The following is a 21,820-nucleotide window of genomic DNA, read 5'->3' as shown; positions in this document are numbered from 1 at the left end:
TGATTGGCACAGAGTCACTCCAAACATGACAGGTGCTGCACTGAAAAGGATAAAACGGATAAAACCTCTGTGAACCCGCTGCTAATTTATTGCTGTCCAGGAAGAGCTCCTCTTCTTATTGACAGATCTTCTTCAACTATTGGAGAATTTGAATCAGGAAATCTTCATCAGGCAGCTTCTTATTTTCTGTAGCGTCACTCCTATTGAGGGCACTGAGCCATTTAACCACAGCTGTGTGCGTGGTTTTGTGTGTGTGTGTGCGCTTGAATCTTACTCACAATGCAGTAGAAAGAACATTTTCAGCCTCTGCTAAAAAAGAAAAATACATTTCCATAAAGCAAATCCATGAATAACAAAGTGTGAATACCCTATCCCCCTCTCAAATGTATGATTCCATCAGTTGTTAGTCAGAAAAAACACCTCTGTGCCGACAACACTAAGAAATCGATGTCTCACCCACACTCTTACTATGTCTGTTTAAGGTGGATAATCCACACCCTGGGCACACATCCAATTAGAGGCTGGAATTTAAAGTATGATTCAGCAAATGTACAGCAGTTGTACTTTGATGGCAGCTATACCCACTGAAGGTTTAGCAGCACTGCATGGATATTTCAAATGCACTTTATAAGATGTGTTACTAGTTTGTTACCTCTGTTTGTGCTTTATAGTTGGTAGCCACAAGCAAATGATGAACTAAAATTGTTATAAAGATGATTTCTGCTTACACTGGCTGTTTTTTTTTGATCAAGCCTGGAAACATACGCTGATGTATGAGAATCAGAAAGTTTTCTTTTGGCTAATATTCAATCCAATGTTGGCGCTGCCTGTGTACTCTGTAAATAATAAATAATGGTGAGGCCCACAAGAATAAAAAGAGGAATGTTTTTCATCATCGCTTCTCATCTTTCAGGTTTCTTATATTCTGGGAATGCAACATTGATGCTTTATTGGCTGCTCACATCCGAGCGATTCCTGCATGGAGCAGCTGTTACTGTATCTGTAAACATAATGCATTTTCTGTGGGGGTCTTCCCAGGAGAGACCTTTACAGTACAGGTACCAGATATTATATAGAACGATATGGAGGTGAAGAAACAATCTAAAGGCTCCTGTGAAACAGTTACAGGTTGAACTCCTGCTCGGTAGAAGTCAGAAAGTAGCTAGACATTTTCCAAATCAGTGGGCACACAGCCACTCCTCATCCACATTTGTCAGTAAGCTCACTACGCTCCTCCTAGGGCGTTACCGTGGAGATGATAGCGGCAGAAGCTCGGTGTCCAGATGGAGCAGCTGTTGGAGCTGAGCAGCTCTGATGCCACAAACCAAACTGATGATGCCTTTGAACTTTACGGAGTCAACACATCCCCCTTTTTCCCGCTCTGCACAGTGCCACTCCATCAATCCCCCCCACACACCCACACACACACACACACACACACACACACCCACTCTCACGCTGCCAACATCAGGATCTGCCTTCCTCCCCACCACATCTTCCTGTTTCCAAGATAAGACAGACTGAGCTCAAACCAGGAGATGCTGCACGGCAGGTCTCTTTCCTCAAACATCCCACGCTCGTCTCCATGCTGAGATGGCCTAAAACTGACATCGACAACAGGAGCCTCATTAATCTTTATAGCAGCTTGAGTCAGAGTTTCCCTCTTCCCTCTGCCTGTCTGCTAGGTGGCATATTCTCTTGAGAGCACTATTCAACATCTTGGACGTGTAGCACGTTGTCAAAGCAAAAGATTGAGCATGTGGTGGGGAGCAGATGAAAGGCAAACAGGGCGTGTATTTGAATATAACCTGTGTGGAGGCATTTACAGAATTAACAGCTTAAGCAGCTCTGAAATCTCCTCTTTATATTTGCAACACCTGTGCCCGTGACCCTGCATACTGCGGTGCAGCTTAGGCTGTTAATGCAGAGAGTGTGTGTCCTCAGACTGCTGTCAGCATGGAGACAATGTATGCACGCATGCACCCACGGGGATGGAGGGGTGGGGGGGCTGCCTCGTGTGAATACTTGGACTTTACATGTGCAGTAGAAAAAAAAAACAGCTTGTATTTATTATCGTCATCGTTTTTATTGCAGTGAAACCTGTCTTGTTCCAAAGATATTAAACACACACAAAAGGGCACTGCGAAGGTATAATGGAGGCGATGCCCCAATTCTGTCAAAATGTTCCCTCACTGAGTCCTCCTGCTTTTTTCTGTGCTGCTTTGTTGCCTGGCTCGCCTGTGAGAATCAATCAGCTCTTTACACCTGGGTTATGATGCCCCCCACTAGCCTCTGTGTGCTGCTGTGGCATCATTAGAGGACGGACAGGCTTCTTCTTTCCAACTCGCTGACAATTTAGTTTCTGTGCATTAACAAATTCAATTACTGAAGTCCTGATAATTTGCAAATCAGTGCAGATGGAAACATTTGCAGCTCTCTCACATTCACAAGTATATCAGTGTGAATCTAAAATTAATACATAATACTGAACATATTTCACAGCAAACTATCAGTTATGTTAAAAAAAAAATGACACAACAGTGACTGGATGATAAGAACAGTCATGATATGTTAAGCCAACTTGGTCTTTGGTTTATAATATTATACTTAATAAGCTGAAATAGAATGAAATACAATAATTACATTAAGCTATAAATGCTTGAAGTCATGTGTAAACTGTCCAGATTTCTTGCGAGCCAACTCGGCTCAGTTTCTCTGAGTTCAAACTATTTAGATGAAATGTGTTTCTGAGAGGTCATCAAGTGATTCAAATCATGGAAACTTTTCAGTCAGAGGAGACATTACTGCTCAGACTAGAACAGCCTGGAGGGGATGTGTGGAAAAAAGAAAGAAAAAGAGCAGAAAAGGTTTCCTACATAAGCGTGAGCAGAATTCTTATTTTTAGTTAAGGGTCAAGAGCTGTGACCTGGCTCCAATCTTGGTGGCAGATCCAAACGTCTCCGGTAGCAAAATGACAAAGATTAACTGTCCCTTGGAGCTTGAAGGCTCATAATTAATGCTGCCTCACTTCCCTCTGTGGCTCTGCTGGCAGCAGGATTGACACTGAATTGATGGAGTTGCCATTTAGGGGTCAGTCATACCATGATGGGACAGACGGTGCCGAGCACGTATTTGTCAGGTTTAAGCCTACATTGATCTGTTAGCAGAATCTTTAATTTCCACTGTGTGGCATAACGGAAAGGCATTTGTCTTCAGGCTGCTCCTTGTGGGAAGAGAAATTAATATTTCAATACCTTGGACATGTTTTTTTTTTTACAGAACAATTAACAAAACAACAGTTGATTCCACCTCCAGAATCTTTCAATTGAAGATGTGCTACAAAACCACTGCTACTAAAAAAAAAAAAAACAGCTTCACGTTTCACATTGGCCAATCATCATTATGTAGATTCTGTAATGAGAAAGAAGAAGACCAGTTGCATTTGAATTTCTATTGTCCACACTGCAGGTTTCTGGACGGCCATCCAAAACTGACTGAGGCCACTCTACATTTATCTTAAACCAGCACCTGTAATACAATTATGTTAGGGTTCTGGCTGAAAAGATAATAGATTCAATTATTCTGTTGGGTGAAAGAAATATAATTAAAGCTCCAACAAGAACTAAATTTACTGAAAAATACAAAGCCAAGGGAAAAAAAAATAAATAAAAAATACTACAAACCATCACAAAGCAGCACAACACAGTATGAACGAGGAAAAAGGCTCCAGTGACGTGTGGGACTGTATGAAACTCTCCACCTGTTATATCTAAGTTTCTAAACGTATTCATATTACTGGAAGGATACTCACTGCATTGTGTCTCTTTCATTCACCTTCTGATCAACTGTTTTTTCTCTCTTGTCTTTGTGAGGTTATATTGTCTTACCACCATATTGTCACGTGTGTTCTTTCTATTATTTTGGCTGTATTTTAAGAAAGGCATTCATTATCTGTGCTGTTGCCAGAAACAAACACTAAAAACTAAAAGGAAGGAAAACATTTCCCACCGTGAACAGAAGCAGCACTGCATCTTTGGTTTGGTCACATTTGTAAGACAGAAGGTGTGTTTTCATCATGAAGCTTTCAGGTCCCATTGTTCTTCTGTTTTAAATAGTCACAGCAGGCTTCGGCAGATCATTGGTGGACCCTTAAGTTTTTGAATGTGCTGCTGGTTGTGCTGGCTGAGGGGAACATGGAGTCTGGAGTACAGTGCAGTAAACAGCCTTGGTATAAAGGTGGCTTTAAAAGGCTCCCTCCTACCTCTGAGTGGGCTTTGCAAATCCCTCCATTGAAGTGGGTTTATTTCTCAACAGCTCCTAACGTTTTGTATGGATGCTCCGGAATCCTCTTTGCACATAAACACCCACAATGACGTTGGCAAAAAATAAGGAAATGTTCTGTCATGAAGTCCGGTCTGATTCATAATCAATAGACGAGGGCGTACGAGGTGGGGTCCTATATTCTCTGCACTGACTATTAAAAAGACACAAATAAACAAAAGAGCGGTGAGACATTTGAGACAGTACAGCGGGGTGAGTGTACCAGTTCCAGTGGAGCTGAACAAAATCCCCCACCAATGCAGAGCGACAATTGGAAATAGAAGACAGTCCTACTGCATATATGGAGGTTAAGTCCTTTGGCCTCTGCCTCACCCGAGTCAGACCTCATAAAACAAGCTGTGCTGTGTTTTATAGCACAGGAAGACAAAATGCCTCCAAGAGTTCCCGAGATATCAGGAAATAAATATAAGGGGATCTATGTCTAATTCTCTTTTGTGCCAACCTCTGAGAAAATTGGAAATGGGTGGTGAATAGCTCAATTTGTCTCGATGTAATTTAATGGCCTGTACCTGTTATGGGCTCAGGCTAATGCAGTAAAACACAATGAGCAAAAATGCTTCTGACTCAGGGAAACAGGCTGAAAACTGCCTGGCAGCTGCCTGAAAGCTTTTCAATTTTCAGTAAAAGCTGCGTTAAAACACTAGCATATATGGCTTAAAAAAAAAAACACACACACACGCACAAAACCGAAAAGCACAAATGTCTCCACTTTACCTAGAAAATGCCAGATACAAGATGCTAGAAAAATAAGATAGATTCAATATCTCAATTCACTTTTGTTCCCTTGAAAAGTAAGGTTAAAAGGTCCATTCATGTCTCAAGTGTACAACAGTGCATACCTTCAAGAATACAGGCAGCCAACGGCAAAATAAGCACAAAACAGGTCTCATAAAAGTCTGGTCCTCACCTGACAGTAGAAATAGAGTCTGAAATGGGGTTCATTGTTCTGCTGCATCCTAAGAACTGACATTAATGGTCTCTCATTGGTGAAGGCCATTAGCTACAAAGGACAAAGCTCTGGAGCCGACTTTAGCTGGTTACACGTCCTGAGCCCTGTCATGGCCGAGGTGGGCTCACTGGGTATGTTGCCCATGTTCAGGAAAAGAACTCACACAGTATGTTACCTGATTGCAAAGTTGCACATGATTGAATTTATGTTCCGTTAATGTCCTCTGCACGCCTGTCAGGGAGAAAACCAATGACCAGTAGAGGCAGAGAAGAGACCAGGGACACTGGTTACAAAGAGATGATCCGATTCAAATGGAGGTGAATATAAACATGTCATTTCTATACTGAATAGAGAGGTTAAACCTGATGACTCATGTTACACCTACTTAAACCACCTCAGCTGCATTTACACACATTTATACTTGTACAGGGAATATTAGTAACAGGTTAACTTTATGTAAAAAGGTAATTCCCAGCGTAACCCTTCTCTATGAAACAATCGTCGCTCTCTCTCTAACAAAGTGAAGTGTTACTTTGATTGCTTGGTGTTGGGAGTCACACACAAAATCATTTTTAAGGTGCTGTTGTACAAACACAGTCGTCTGCAGTGCTTGTCACACACACTGTGAGGGCAGCTCAGCAGTGCTTATTATATTTAAGGAGAAGACTGTTACCTTCATTACTCCCATTTTTTCAGGATTTAAACTGGATAATTGACAGAATCCTTTCCCTCATCAGTGTATCTGAGCGGGAAGCCGCATGGTGCTGAATAAAAGTATCCTTGCACTGTCAATTTCCCCCAGGATTCATGAATGTAAAAATAATTAAACAAGACAAATAGCAGGATCTTCAGTCTACTTCATTTCCTTTCTTCGACGCACTGGTTTCACTTACATCAGCCACTGGCACAGACGCGCTCATTACCACACCAGTGACCGAGCCACGAGGCAGGAAATTGACTTTTTTGTCCAAGGCCAAACTCATAGTTTCTGATATCTTCCAACCACCGTCGCCGTTTGATGAGCCGACAACAGCACAGGGGGGTGGCACCAACACAGATCACATCACATCATTTCTGATTTGATTAAAACACAGAGACTGACACCAGACCACATCCATCTGTCCATTATCTGCACCGCTTAGAGGGTCGCGGGGGGAGCTAGAGCCAATCAAAGCTGGCACCGGTTGCATCGCGAGGTACACCCTGGACTCACCGGGCGGACGGGCAGTTTAGACTCACCAATTAACCCAACCTGCATGTGTTTGCACTGCGAGAGGAAGCCGGAGTACCTTTAGAGAATCGCACCACCATGACACCCAAATGGACCACTGAGGGTAGCCTCATTCTTTCCAGGTTTATCTGTCTATCAGCAGAAGTGGGCTGTGGGAATAAGCCGACTGTTCTAGGATGAACTCTCCTCCCTTTCAACTATCTGCACGCTACTGTTTTCCAGCAACAACAACCTACATGCTGGAAAAGTTTTGACCAAAGCACCGATCTGTTCCACTTCACACGAGCTTCTGTGATATCGGATTAAAAACATTCTGCAGAGCTACAAACCGCTGTGAACCCCCCCCCCATGAGCTGTTTGTCTTTCTGTCGACACACTGTATGTCTTTTAATGTTTTATTGACCACTACCGGATTGGCCGTGTTAGCTTTGATGCACTCATGGTACCAAGACCATCATCATACCATACCTGTAAAAATGATGAGCGTTCCCATCATCAGCACCACTGGATCTTTTTCAGCGTTTAGCAGCACGTTAGCCTCATCATTGCTGCACGGCTGTAGGCTATTCTGTTGATGCGTACATGAAACTATCCATAATACACAGTTTTACTTCCTTTACAGCCATTTGTATGTCCATCAGATCCATCTGCTGTTGGAAAAGTTTTCCCAACTTTCTTGGTTATGTGATCGCAGTCAATCTGTACTTTGGAGCAGCAGACACCATCAAACCAGCCTGGGCAGAGTGACTCCAAGGTATCCAAAATAGCAGCAGGTCAAAGTCATTTCTCTCTCACTCTGCTGTACAGAAAACATCTAAGAGTATCTATTTCATATCATATGACTGGTGTTTCGGGATCAATAGCCCAAAGTCCACAAGGGAAAACCCTCTGGCTCTCGTCTGAAATCAAATTGTAAACAGCCTGAAATAGCTCCTGTGTGACTAATTCCCTTTCTCTGCCATAAGATTGTAAGTGGCTTCCCTGTATGGACCAGAAAATTGCATTCCTTACCCTATTAGAGACACAACATCCACGCAGATAAAAATATGGCTTGTCAATATCAATAGCTAATATGATCAAAGATGGCCTGCATGTTTTACGAGCCATCTGGCAGCTCTGTTGGGTAATTTGAAAGCAATTTCGGAGTTGTAACATTTAGGAGAAACAAACAGAGTGGGGGTGGGAGGGCATAAGGTCGATGAGAGACAGAGAGATTCAGTAGGTGCGGGCAATTAGCTGCATGGCAATCCCCTGGATAATGCCCAGGATGAATTGATTCACTGGCTGCAGTTTGGTGACAGCTCCCATATCGCAGCCTCACTGCCCACTCAAGTGTGCATTAGGACTCGGTGTTGGCAGCAATATGGCTTTTACATTTAACAATCTGTGGCCAGATGGAGTGGAAGGGCTCGGGAGGCAAGTTGACAGAGGGGAGCCTCCCATCACTTGTCAGCATTGTCAGGGGCAATGCCTTATTATCCCCAGTCTATTGGCTTCTATTCATGTCATTTATCATTCCCATCACCTTTCCTTTGTGGCCCACGTCAGATAGTGGGACGAGGTCTGGAGGGGGTTTATGTAGATAAATAGGTTGAAAATTGGCTCAGTATGGATTCCTTTACTCGTGCAGACCTCTTTGTTTGGGCACAGACAGAGGTGGCTTTTGTGTATCTGCCAGCAGGGCCACAGCTCTCTCCATCAATGGTATGCCATTCAGGAGATAAGCATCAGCTGGCGGCCCACTCCACTGACACCACCACTTCCTCCCGGAGTCAGCAGATTACATTTTAGAAGTTGACAGCTTGTTATCACTCTGGATAGCAGGAGGGCTTAATCTTTTGTTCTTTTCTGGCTGGGGTAGGGCTGAGGAGTCGTCAGCTCAGGCCACTGATTCCACCGACTTCCCTCCTTGTGCCCTCTGCAGTGACACACATGGTGAATAGGCCACTCTCTCCTCCTCTCTTTCATCTTCCTCTAAGAGTGTCTGCACTTTGTAGAGGGATTACAGTGATGGAAGCCTCAGCAGTGCACAATGATATCCATTCAACATGTCTGCCTAGCAGATAGGGGATGGGTTCAAGTCTGATTTGATAATGGGCATGCTGGCTTCAGTCTGGAGGGACGGATCACAGCTCCTAAGGCAGAGCTTGTCCTTTGGGAACAATCATGTGGAATCCCTCTCAGAATAATATCCATGACCACAATAGGGGTGGAGAACGGCGTGGTGCTTGTGCAGTGTTGTAGCTCACACTGACAGTGTTCAGAGGAGGGCAGAGACACGATGCTTTAACAGAAACAAGGTTCTATGTTTGGAGATTTTCACCTTGATGGACACCTGGTCATCCAGCTGCCTTTTGTCCCAGCTCTTCCTCAGCAGTCTAGTTATCGGGGGTGTCACAGCTCTCGCAGTCCATGATTCGATTTGACAGCTCAGACAGCTATGCCATTGTTGGACAATCGAGCCTCGATTCGCAAACAGATCGTTGGTTTTATGCCCTGTCGTTCAAGTTTCCAAATTCTTCTATTAAAGGATACATCAAGTGTGAGACGATCACCATACAACACACCGAGGACATACGGTCAAAATGTTATAAACAACAACTAATGTCACCAGTCGGTGGGGAACAAGCTGTTTAACACAAAAACAAAAAGGAGGAGGTATCAGATAGCAGAAGGACACTCTGCAGCAACAGCTTGACTTTGCATCAATGCTCTTTTTCCTGTCAAATCTGCGTGTTTATGACGCCTGTGAATACATGCTGCCATGTTTGTCGTGTTGCCTGAGGTGGCGTATGGCACCCGCGTGCAGCATAGCCTACAAACTATAGTTTTCCCATCAACGATGCATTCGTTGTTCAAATAGCTCACTGGGAAGGCAAAATGTTACCACCCAGGTGACTTCAGGGAAGCTGGAGGATTTTCCAGTTCTGTTGTTTCTTTGTCATCTCTGACTCCAGCAGAGGCCATGATGTCTCCAAATATTCAGCTGCAGGCTACCAATAAGCTACTCTGTGTCGTCCTTGAAGTTTGTTTTTTTTTCTGTGTGGTGGAGCGGAAAGAAATACTGGGAGAACTGTCGATCCTGAGTGGCTCTGAGATTCCTGCAGCAAAAATATTTGAGACACTTAAGTGAAGTCAGTCCACTGCACCATGAACATCAGGGGTGTCAGGATTTTGATTCTAAACTGACATTTGATCTAAATGAGCTTTGGATTTTTCACCTTTGACAACATTCACAATACAGTAAACTGACCTCATTTTACATTTTATCATCATCTGTGAACAGATAGTTAAATAAAGAGGCAGACAGACACAAACGTGTTCACTAGACTATCCAAGCAGGTTATTTCTTGTAATAACATTATTTGAGCCTTGGGTAGTCTCATTATGCTTGGGAGAGAGTCACTTATACTCACAGATATTGAGCTGTTTAAACAGGTTAATGAAATGTACAGTTTTGTTGCCCTAACAAAAACCCATCTTGCATAAGTTGGAGCAACCTTGAACATTGGCATTTATTATCACTGCTTTGCTTTTGAAACCGCAAGTTGTGTCCTTGGTGAGAACTGTGGTTATATAAGCTCGCTCTCTCCTCCCACTCTCTCTCTCTCTCTCTCTCCCTCTCTCTCTCTCTCTGTATGCCTCTTCCTGTCTATGGCGTTCGCAGCCTCTCAAGCCTACTTGGAAGACGGCTGAAAAGCTCAACGTACAAGCTTGTTTGGCTGGGAATACTTAAAACAAGGCTTCCTGCTTTTCTGATGTGCTTGCAGTGGTGAACACCAGTTTTCTGACGGGACGATGATGTTTGATATAAACAGACTCATACAGAGGCAGTGACACTAGAAAAATCACACTGCTTATGCAACACATCAGTGCTGTTTGACAAAATGAATTCTAGAGACAAAGTTTCTTTCTGTCAGACTGCAGAGAGACACAGAAGCAGACAGCATCCCCACCAACTCTACAGAAAACTGAAATACTTCGGCCTGTCGAGACAATTGGTTGGGTTCGGTGCTCTATGGACTCCAGTGAACGCCCCTTTCACTGAGACTGAATATTAATAGAGGACAGGCAAGATCTTGCTGGCGAGAGGTTTCCTGTATGATCAGTCAGCTTAATGACTTCTCTGTCTTTCCATGTACTATGGGGAGAGGTACAACACAGTATCTTTTGTCACAAGGTTAAATCAAGCCCACATCTTTCCACAGTTGTCTCTTGACAAAAGCTGATATAGTACCACACTTTGTCCTGGAGCAGGAATTGGAAAGACTGCGCTCAAGGCTGTCTTAAGAGTAAAAATCACAAATAAAATGGAAAAAAAAACAGAGAAAAGAAGCTTCTAATGTAATGTTACAACATCCAAGGGTCAGCAGTGGAGTTACGAGTGTCTGCACAGTTTACATTTATACATGTAGGCCTGCAAAAATGACACAAGGAAGGAGTTAAGATACATTTTTTAAAGTATTTGGAAAAATATTTGTGTTGATCGAGAAATTTGTCTGAACTTCAACAGACACACGACATCACAGAATAATCCGACAGTGAAATGTAACACACAAACTGAAGATTAGATACTGTGTAAAAAGTAAAATCAATATTAAGATGATAACATTATGTTGTTGTTGTGCTTGATATGAAGTATTCTGTTCAGTAAGAAGAAGAGTCCACAGTTCTACTGAAGCACGTCCACTATATGCTTGGACTCTATAGCTTAAGTGGGCATCTTCAGGAAGAGGAAGGAGCCACACTAACAACCGAGGCTCTGCAGTGATTCATTGATTCTGCCAGTGTGATTCAAACCTAACTGGCTCAAAACTAATTTACTATTAAAAAAAAACTCTGTGACACACACTTTGAAACTGACAGATTTTGGGCTAATAAGACAAAGAGAAGTAAACAGCAGTTTGTTTTTTCCCTCAGTTTATTGGATACAGAGCAGAGATGTCAGTTTTTGCTCCAGATTTGTCAGTCATGCTGCTGTTATTAAGAACTGTTTGATAACCAGTCCAGTCCCGATTAATTGGTGCTCCCACGGGAACAAGACGCCTCTCATTCCAAGATACGCCTGAAGATTCATAGCCGGACAGAAAGCAGAACGACTCGGGACCCCGGCAGTCAGGACAACGCCATAGTGAGCAAGAAGCCAAGTGCTGAGTTCAATCAGCGTCTGCATTTCTGAGGACTGCCGAGGCCGGCCTGTTCGTAGTAATTACAGACGAACACAGTTACAATACATGCATTGTTCAGGAGGTACGTCCTGCCAGTAGTGTGCCAGCAGATGTGACATCTTCACAGATGTCTTTTTAAAATCACAATTAGCTTGTATTGCTATTGGAAATGGCCTCAAGCCTAAAATAAATACGACCAGTCATCCAAGACAATCAGATATGGGCAGAAAATTGGACTTTGGAGCATGAATACCACCGTGCACTCGGCCTTTATTTGTAGCTGTATCTGCGATTTTCCATTTGTCTGTGTTTATCTGAAATTGTCTTGCTAAAGATGAAACCTTTTGTGTGCACAGCCTCAGAGAGTGCACTGAGCCTCAGCTGTGGTTCTTGCAGTGATGTAACACGGGACAGACTGACAGCATTGGGAGGCAGCATCTGTGATTACAGTCTTCAAAGACATTTCTAAAAATCAGCCTCACTGCTGGATCCACCTGGTGCTCTAGCCTTGTTCTGTTTTATTTCCTTTGGAGTTTTTAATGTTACTCAGCGTGCCATTATGGAAAAGGGCAACCTGAAAGCACCCCCACCACCAGCAGGACAGCAAAGCCGTGCTTTGGTGCTCAGTAGGGGTCCTAACCCTGCCCGCTTGTCAGCAGCTCAAAAGATGCATCGGCAGAAAGAAAGAAGATATAAAGCATATATATACACTTTTTTTTGTTAATTTCAATCAATCAATGCCCTCCCTCCCTCCCTCCCGCCCTCCCTGTCGTCCCTCTCCTCATACAGTATGACTGCTTTTTGGACCAGTGTTTTATATTTCATGGTTTTCTGGATAACACAAGATCAGCTGTTTTGAAGTTGTCTTTTTTTTTTCTTTCTGTTTTACGTTTGAGAGTGAAGAACAGTTCAGTGGAGAGCTCTGCAGTAATGTGATTTGTGGCTGAACACCCACTGGACTCTACCACACACAGTAACCTCTCTCTCATAGTATAAAAAAAAAAAAGGAACTGAGAAGAAAATGTTCCATTCTTGTAATTCCACATGTGGTTTGTTAACCTTCATAAAAGTTTTCTTCTTCGAGGGACAGTTACTGCATATTTTTGACACTGACCTCCGCTGGACCAGGAAGGTGAAAAATAAAACTGTTTGTATGGATTGGCATGTAGCAGCTATTGGCGAGCGGGATCAGATGGTAGGGAAAACAGATTATGTTGCAGGGCTCCAGTGGCATAACCCCGGGCATTAATGTTAATGGAAAACCACATGACCTTGCAGTTGCCTCAGAGAGGTTCCATTTTAAATCCAATTGACATGGACCAAGTCTGGAAGAGGCTGGAGAGACGGCGATGCAGCCACCTGATACCCATGCATGACAATCGCCTGTTTTTTTTTTTTCCTTTCTTTCCATTCAGGGTCTCCCAGAGGCCTCCACTAAGGTTTCCTCTGCTCTCTGGGATGAGCAGGGGTAGGTGGAGCTGGAGGCGGATCAGCGACTGCGTTAGTCGTTGCTGGGGTACCCTCGCCCGGTGCCAGATGTCATGTGATTCCAACACCGCGCAGGACATTGCAATTAAGGCATGTTGTCATGTGCTCAAAAGACATAATACCCCTTGTTTTCAGGGAACATATTGCATGCAAGGTTGGTTTAAAAATCACTGAGATGGGGGTGTCTTTGCCAAGTATTGCTTTCCAATGATCTTCCTGCTCTGGGAGGAATGGAGGGGATAGTGCCAGCACAACAGTAACAGGCTTTGTTAAAGGAGCTTTGCGGACACAGATGAAAGAATGGAAAAGCAGGGCAAAATAACATTCAGTTTTTCCACAAACATCCAGCAGAGGATTTGCATTCAAATACAGTACAGTGCAGTTCCTCTGCTCTGGGGGTCATCAGCACAATTTAATTACATTAAGAGGCAGCTAAATTGGACTTTGCAAACAGACAAGGCTTAAGGGATTACTGGACCTCTGACGGAGAGATCAAATTTTACCTTCAAGCATGAAACAATATGCCCAGTTCCTGGCAAGCTCCATGTGGGCAGAGATAGAGGGATGGGGAGCTGGAGGGGGCGAATGGTGGATAGCCAGAAGATTAATTTTATTCCACTTTTTTATTCACTGTATTCAAAATGGCCTGCATGTGGAAAAGCACAGTGTTTCAAAATAAATGTGACATGATCACAGCCAAACCTCTGTGTGTCTGAAGAGGCTGTTTGTCTCCACGGCTTTACCTCCTATTCTCTTCCCCCCCAGTTTCTCCCAGCTCTTAACCTCTCCTGCTTTTGCAATGTTTTGTCTGCAAGTCTCCAACAATTTAAACTATTTATTTAAACTCCTGCCTGCCAGCTTACTGTGTGACATGCTGCCTAAATGTTGCATCACTGAATATGGATCCTCTGTTTCTTCTGCTTCCCTCTTCTTCTCCTTCTTCTTCTTCTTCGCAGCAGCAGTATTAGTAGTAGAACGGACAGGGCTAAGTCATGGGATTACATGTAACGTGGCATTCAAAGGTTTTTACTTTGTTTGTGGAAAGTCAGTCAATGGAGTCTGACATTTTCAGACCATGGCCTTTCACTGCCAATCCCCCCCCCTCTACAGTTACAGAAGATGTAAGCCTTGTTAGACATGAGACAAAATCAAAGGTATTGACATCATTCTCTTTGCTAGAAGATGTTTTTAACATCCACCTTAGCCAGATAGTGAGCGGTGAAAACACACTTTTAAGTTACAAAAAACGTTCAATAACTTTTTGTGGACAGTGGACTCAAGCTGTAAACACAACATTGACATATAATCACCTTTTAAGGTGGCTGATGACCTTCCTAGCAAACAGATTCAGAGCTACATTAGCATTCATTTCTTTCATGGCCAAAACGTAACTCCAGCATCTCCTCTTTCTGGCTCTATCTGGCACCCCCAACGTTGGCCTGGCCAGTGGTTAACTGAGCTGGGAAGGAGGCGCACGATGAAACATGTCTGCTATGGCTGAAAAAACAATACAGTGGGACAGTTTGCAGGCTGGAAGCACCAAACAATGAGCTGAACCGAGTGTAAGCTCTCACACAGGCCTGAGGGGAACTGCAGAGTCCGATGATAATTCTCCACAAGCGACCTCTTACGTTTGTGATTATAAAAATATTGATTAGGGCCGCTCTAAGGAAACACGTGCTTTTTAGGTTTTATCATAATTTGTTCTTTGATTAAAGATTACAAGATAAGTAGCACAAGCTGTCATGATAAGGAAAAAAAACATCGAGTGCTAGCCAGTAAAAAGAGAAATTTATGTAATCCAGTCACACCTGTCTGGAATTCTGTTTTCACACCTTTGTTTTTATTTCATCCGGTAGGTGTTGTGGCACTTTCATGCTGAATGGGCCTATGTGCTATTTTCCAGTGTCATTTACAGCTGATGAGCGCTCTTAGCTGTTGACACCTGCATGCTGCAGCTGGAAGGCTGATGGGTATAGCAACATAGTAGGCTGAAAAGTGAAAAGGCATGCAAAACTAATTTTTCACAAGTGGCACATTTACTTAAAACTCTCATTTGAGAGCCATCAAAACATCTGGCCTCTTTCCCTTAAACTAACATGTTTCCACAAGCTGTTGTTTTAACCCCACAGCTGCCTGAGAGGGGTTTGCTTTTAACATCATTTTAACATAGACACACGCTTGGAAATGATCTCTGTCAAAGCTTTCTTTTAGTGTACACTGTACCGTCTAATTAAAACGTTATGTACATTAATTTGAAGTTAAATAAACGTCTGTTTTGTGTGCAGCCAGCTGAGATGATGCTTAACTGTATGCACTTAGGCTAATGTAGGCTGCTTTTGTTAAAAGCACTTGACAAATGGTGTGTTCTCACTAACACTGAGATCCAGGCACTTGCTTGCTAGTGAGCACATATCTTCACCGACACAAATGAAAACAAGTTTGCCTCCTCTTCTCCGTTTAAGGGTTCCTCTGACTCTGGGGTTCGTGAGGTGGCACCCTCGCTGACCCTCCACTCGCTGGAGCAGCTGGTCCTCTGTGCCATACTCATCTGAAAAATGCCCAGAGGTGTAAATCTGCGCAGACAATTTATCTGAACTGCTAGCTCTTCAGGTGTCCCTGAGAAACTGGCTGCTGTTTCTTCAATTGTCCTTAAACAATTACTTGGGAGAGATCAGGGGGGAGACTGCTGCCAGTTAAACTGCAGTTTAAACTGCAGACGCCATTGTGCAGGCCTTCTAAACCATGGGATACAAAGCTCTCAAGCGCACTGCAAGCCAAATAAAGAGGAGGAGAAGGAGGGGGAGGCAGATAAAAGCTGACACCCAATGTATTATAACTCAGCTCTATTAGATATGAGCTTCTGCTGGGGTGAAGCACCATAGCTTAAGGCAAAGATACTGCTTGCTCATTGTGCTTTAGCAAGAGGCCTGGGAAGACTGTGGAGCCACTGTGCACTGTATACAGCACACAGTCTCTCATGCATGATTTAGTAAAGTAGAATTCTTACTTCAATATTCAAGTAGTGATATAGCAGACGAGATAAAAGGATGTGCTTAGGCTGCAAAACTTAACCTAAGAGATACTCCATTCGCTTGAAAAAAGGTTAGTAATCAAAAGAAAGAGAAATCGTCAATTAATTGCCACGGTCTCTTTCATTTTCAGTATTCACTCGATCCTGGTCAAATGAAAAACACCGCTGAACATCCTGCGAACAGATTACACCCAGACCTCTGAGCTACCACGGCGATAAAGACTTCAGCAGGATGACAGCTGCAGGGAACAAGCTGCTCCTGAACCTGTCGCTCCACAAACGGGGAGTCCTGTAGCGCCTCCCGAAGGGGAGGGGGACAAACAGTCTGTGGGCGTGGTGAGAGGCGTCCCCTGTGGGGGAGGGGGAGCTGTGTCCCTGTGGGGGAGGGGGAGATGTGTCCCCGATGATGCCACACAGTCAGTAGGCAGCCTGTGCTGACTGCAGTGACTGTGAGGTAAAGGTGGAGCACAGGATCGGTGCCAAGGCAACTTTTACCAACAGCTTTCCAAACATAAATACATTAACATTAAACAACAATACAGCTGTCATAGAAGGTTTACGTTGAACTGGTTCAAAGAGGAATAACTAAAAACAGAGAGAAACACATGTATTAGACATCTTTAACTAGATGCAGCAAGAAAATCTTTTTTGGGGACAAAACAAAAACAAGACGTCCCCATAGCATCACGCAGACAAGCTACTCTCACAAATGGTTTCCTCACATGCCTCAGGCTCTTGTTACAAAATTGAAAGGTTGAAAACTATCAATTTGGTGTAATCTTCGAATACATGAAGCAACTTCTTACAAGCTTTTTGGTCTATGAAAATTAAATACTGGTTGTCACGGTTTGTGTATTTGAACATCATGTGGGCGTCTGGCTTGGATATGTGCTTCTGTGTGTGTCCTACGTTTGTCATTGTGAATGGCCTTTTTTTCACCTGCCACTGCGTCTGAAAGCATCTGACAATCAGGGGAATATTAGAGGGTTGGAGAGATCCCACTCTGGCTAAGTGGCTCTTATTTCTGTGGAGTGTGACACTGCTCTGATATTCATTTTTCACAGTGCCGTTGACACACGATAGTGTCGCGACAGAGTGGATTGCAGTCTCTCTGTCTCTGCTGGTTTTATCCCCAGAGATCCACTGGACCAGTTCATCACCGCTTTCTTTGAGCACACCGGACACATCGAATCTTTACACCTGTAGTCATCCTCTGTTTTAAAACAGTAACACAGAGTTGTAGACCAAAGGGACTATAAGGAACAACCCAACATGTGCAGTTTGTGATGATGGTACAACAGCAGCAACATGCAACTAGTGCTGCTTTCATTTAGGTACAAAGTAAAGTACAAGCCAAAGAGGCAGCAGCTGATCTTTTGTTTTTGAGACATGAAGCAGCTTACTTTACACGCTCGGGACACTTTTCCATCACGGCTGCTTAAACCCCAATCTCCTTAATGCTGAGTTTAAAGCAGGAGCACATCGGGTCCCTTTATGAGGACAAAGGTTTGACTCATTTGGAAATTGAAAACAAGGCCTCCCTCCCTCTGAACACAAGCCACCAAGCTGGAAATAAAGGGGAAGCATACTATGTTTTTTTTTTTAGTGGCAAAGCGAAGTGTGTCAAAATATCAGTTTGGTCATGGTTAAGGTCAGAGGTTAGTGTTTTTAGTGACAGTATACATTATGTCTATGGGAAGTCCCCATAAACATAGCAAAACACATTTGTGTGTGTGCCTGTGCATGTGTGTTCATAAAGCATCTGAACACTGAAATCACTGCAACCATGAGAGGCTACTCAGCAAACATTATCTTATTAGATTTAGATTGACTGGTGAAATTATTTAGACTGATTGATCCAGTATTTTATTTAAATCAGCCACGGACACACACACACACACACACACACACAGTGTACAGAGTCCCTCCCTTATAGCAATCAAATATTCCCCTGACAGTGTTCATATAGGGAAAAACATTTTAAAACTAGGGTAATTAATTTTCTTTTACTTACTTACATGCTCCTCTGCCTGACGGTGAACCATCTGGCTACCTGATTCTGCTGCTGCTGCATGCACAGAAATGGTTTTCTCTCAAAGCTGATGACAAACTGCTAAGTTCCTACAACTAAAGTGGTCCATCTTGTGGACCAAGTGGAAAAGCAGTAAAGCTGAGAGGAATGTCATCAGTGTTTGGTCATCTGACAGCAGAGAGAAACCCAAAGCATGCTTTGACTGTACTGTGTGGGAAGAGTTTCATCACGGCTCCCTGGATGGAATATGAGCAGTAAAAACAGACTACATGGAGTTCTGTGTGCAGCCTGCAATGCCAACCAAGGACATAAAAACCAGTCCAAATAACAAGATGTACATAACTAAGGATGTTAAGCTTCAAGAACAAGGACACAACAGAATTAAAGTGTGTGGAAAAAGATTTAAGGGGGAAATTAGGAGACAAACAGGGCACACAAGCTACAACTAACTAGAAAAGGCCTTTGAAAGTCACAATACTAATCTCTTATAGGACACCATGAAGGCGATGACTGGACTGTCAGTCACTCACAAAACACTAGAGGCAGATAATGAGGCAGTTTGCAAATCACCGGAACAAGTTCTTCTCTGGGTTTGATGGAGGAAATCACTCAGATCGTGTTGTTAATACCTGTGCAGTCTGACAGAAGGACGTCTGTGTTGAGCAGGCGAGGAGCATCTTCTAACATTTAAGCCAGAGGAAGGCCACCGAGCCAGATAACCTCAGGAAACCTTCTGTGTTTTAGACACTCACATAACACCTGAAATGGGGAAGCCCTCACATGTAATACCTCCCCCAAACACGCCGTGTCCTAAAGAAGATTATTGTCCCGCAGCCTTAACCCCTGCTGTCGTGAGAGAGACGTGTGGTTCAGCAGCTCACCATGTCTGTTGGGGGCGAACGTGACTGTTATCAGTCTGCACATAAGCAGAATCGAAGCACAGAAGATGCAGTTGGACTTGATTTTACATCTGCACTCAACACAGTTCAGCCAGAGCGCCGACTGGCAAAGGTGATTCAAGTGGAGACTAGTCCTTATTCCATTTCTTACAAAGAAAATACAGATAATTAAAGTTAATCAGACATTACTAACTCAGGAGCAGCCCAAGGTTGTGTGAGTTCACCTCTACCTTTCACACTGTACACAGGCGACTGTACGACTTAAACTTGAAATACATTCATGATACAACAGCGAGGCCTCTGTTAAGAACCGAAGACGAACCCATTGTTCATCTGTATTGTACAGATACGTCTGTGGAGTGGTGTGGAAAGAACGCAGACGTAGCACTGAATGTAAAATGGACTGACTGCACTGCAGCCACTATTCACAGCGTCTGATGTAACACTTGTTTGCAGTGTTGTTTGCTGTCTGGCTAAAAGCTTCTATTGTATCTTGTTATTTATAAGAAACACTGAACGCCTTGAAACAAGAGAAATTTCAGAAGAATATTCTGACAATTAAGTGAAAACAAACCAGATTCAAATGTTAATCATGTGCTTTTGAAAGCATTTATGCTAAAATATGTTTAATCAATCAGGAAAAAACTGAATTTGTGTTTTCGCCCCCAAACCTAAAAGCTTCTGCACCCTGCAGAGAATATTTCAAGAACAAGCCTCAGCCGTTGAATCGCCATGTCGATTGATCGTCATGCCTTTGAGGGGAAGTAGAGACTAACCTGGGCCTTGTTGCTGGACCATCTCCGACAGATCCCGTTGGTGGATAAAGAGAACCAGGCCTCCAGCAGCAAACAGCAGGAGGAACCAGAGGGAACAGGGCATCCTCCTTCTCCGCCCTCGCAGGGAGTCCACCACCATCTTCCACTTCATCCACAGCATGACGCGGCACAGTCAGACACCAATGTAATACGTTCTGGAGAAAATCAAAGGGAGCGGGACATGGGAAGAGGAGGGGCAGCGAGACAGAGACAAAAGTGGAGTGAGCAGAGTTTTCTTACTATCAGTACTGCAGGTCGAACTTCAAACTTTACGGTACATGGCATTGACAAAAACAGACATGTCACCGTGAGTTAGGGTTAGGGTTAGGGTGAGTTCTTTAAAATGGTAGTTTGGATCCAAACAGACTCTTTAAAAGACCAAAGTCAAAACTAAACCATCACAGCAGCTGTAGAGCAGAACATCACCTGATTACTGTTTACTGCCAGTAGAGTCTGGAGGACAGTTTGTACTAATTTATATATTTACTTGAGGTAATTATCACACATTTTACTCCATTACATTTATATGATAACTTTAGTTATCAGTCACTCTGCTGATAAAACGTATAAACACAGCAAACACACACACACACACACACACACTCTCTCTCTCAGAGTACCTTTGATACTTTAAATATATTATGCCAATAATACTTTTACTTTACTGACAACAGGGCATTTACTTGTAGTATTTCTACTTTTGCTGAAGTGAAGAAGTTCTGAGCTGATTCTAATAAATACATGATGTGTCTCTGTCTCAATCTGCTGCTGCTGGTAGTTTTCCGCTGTCTGACCTGCTCACCTGGCCACGCCTTCCAATCAGTGGCAATCACCCTCACCTGGTTCCCCAGCTGCACTCACTTGCAATCACCTGCCTATTTAAGGTTCAGCAGTAGACTCCCTCATTGTCAGACTGTCTTAGCTTCATGCCTGACCTTCCAGCACTCCTGTTTGGACTGATGTCCTGGTTCTGACTCTGTTTGCTCCTGACTACCGCTCCTCGTTACAGTCTACTTGTAATAAACATATCAGAAGTGTCTCAGTTCACAGGAGTGGCTCCTGATTATAGTGTTTACACCAGCATGAAGTCCGATTTTAATGTGCTCACCTGTAGCACGAACAGTTCAGTTAGGTTACAGACGTACAGGAGGACTAACTAAGCCAGCGTATATTATTATTTTTGTCTATTTAAGCTAGAAGGAAGAATCCGTGAAGTCTGATGAATCAAAACTGCTCAGAAATTCATCATGGAAACTCTGTAGAAACACGGAAATTCCTCCAAATAAAGAGATCTGTATTCTGTTTGTAGGGATTCAGTTTGGTAAACACAGATCCAGTTGGACTAGCAGGAGCGCAGACCAACTCTGGGCTCTGTTCATACAGCAGAAGGACCGTGTAGCAGCTGTCTTCAAATTAATATGTAAATGAACTCCGGTGACTACTGAAGCATGTGTTGTCATCGCAGAAAATAAAATTAGCTCTGTTTTAGTGATGTCAAGATTTGACTTTCACATTGCACCCTGTGGTGAAACCAGAAGTTATAAATAAACTGTAAATGAGCGTCAGATAACAAACGTGACATGTTTCATGCCATGATGCTTGAATATACAGTGAGTTCTGACAAGATTTGACTTTATTGCTGCCTTGTTTATGTGAGTGATAAAATACGGAGATAATGACATACGGCATGAGGCACAAATATGCAGGTGAAACAGAAACCCCAAGGGGATTATAAAAATGTCTCACCATATAATCAAGGCAGCAAAGAAAGCTACAAAACACAGCAAAAAGCCAACATGGAGGAGAATGGTGCAAAATAATAAAATGTATGAATAAGAGAGTAAAGACACACATCCAGGTGCA

At 43.3% G+C, this 21,820-nt stretch overlaps 1 protein-coding gene across 1 annotated transcript in view; it reads right to left on the bottom strand.

Moving 5' to 3' along the window:
* The window catches only part of LOC139205159 (carbohydrate sulfotransferase 8-like), a 112,919-nt gene extending 92,841 nt beyond the window's left edge, over positions 1 to 20,078 (bottom strand). The window contains exon 1 of the mRNA XM_070835299.1: positions 19,919 to 20,078. Coding sequence (XP_070691400.1) covers positions 19,919 to 20,078 — 160 coding nt within the window. The remainder of the gene's footprint in view (positions 1 to 19,918) is intronic.
* Between the last annotated feature and the right edge of the window lie 1,742 nt (positions 20,079 to 21,820).

Source organism: Pempheris klunzingeri, chromosome 1 (genome assembly GCF_042242105.1).
Source record: "Pempheris klunzingeri isolate RE-2024b chromosome 1, fPemKlu1.hap1, whole genome shotgun sequence".
Taxonomy (NCBI): Eukaryota; Metazoa; Chordata; class Actinopteri; order Acropomatiformes; family Pempheridae; genus Pempheris; species Pempheris klunzingeri.
Note: the sequence above shows the minus strand (reverse complement) of the source record. Positions and strands in the feature narration are given on the sequence as shown.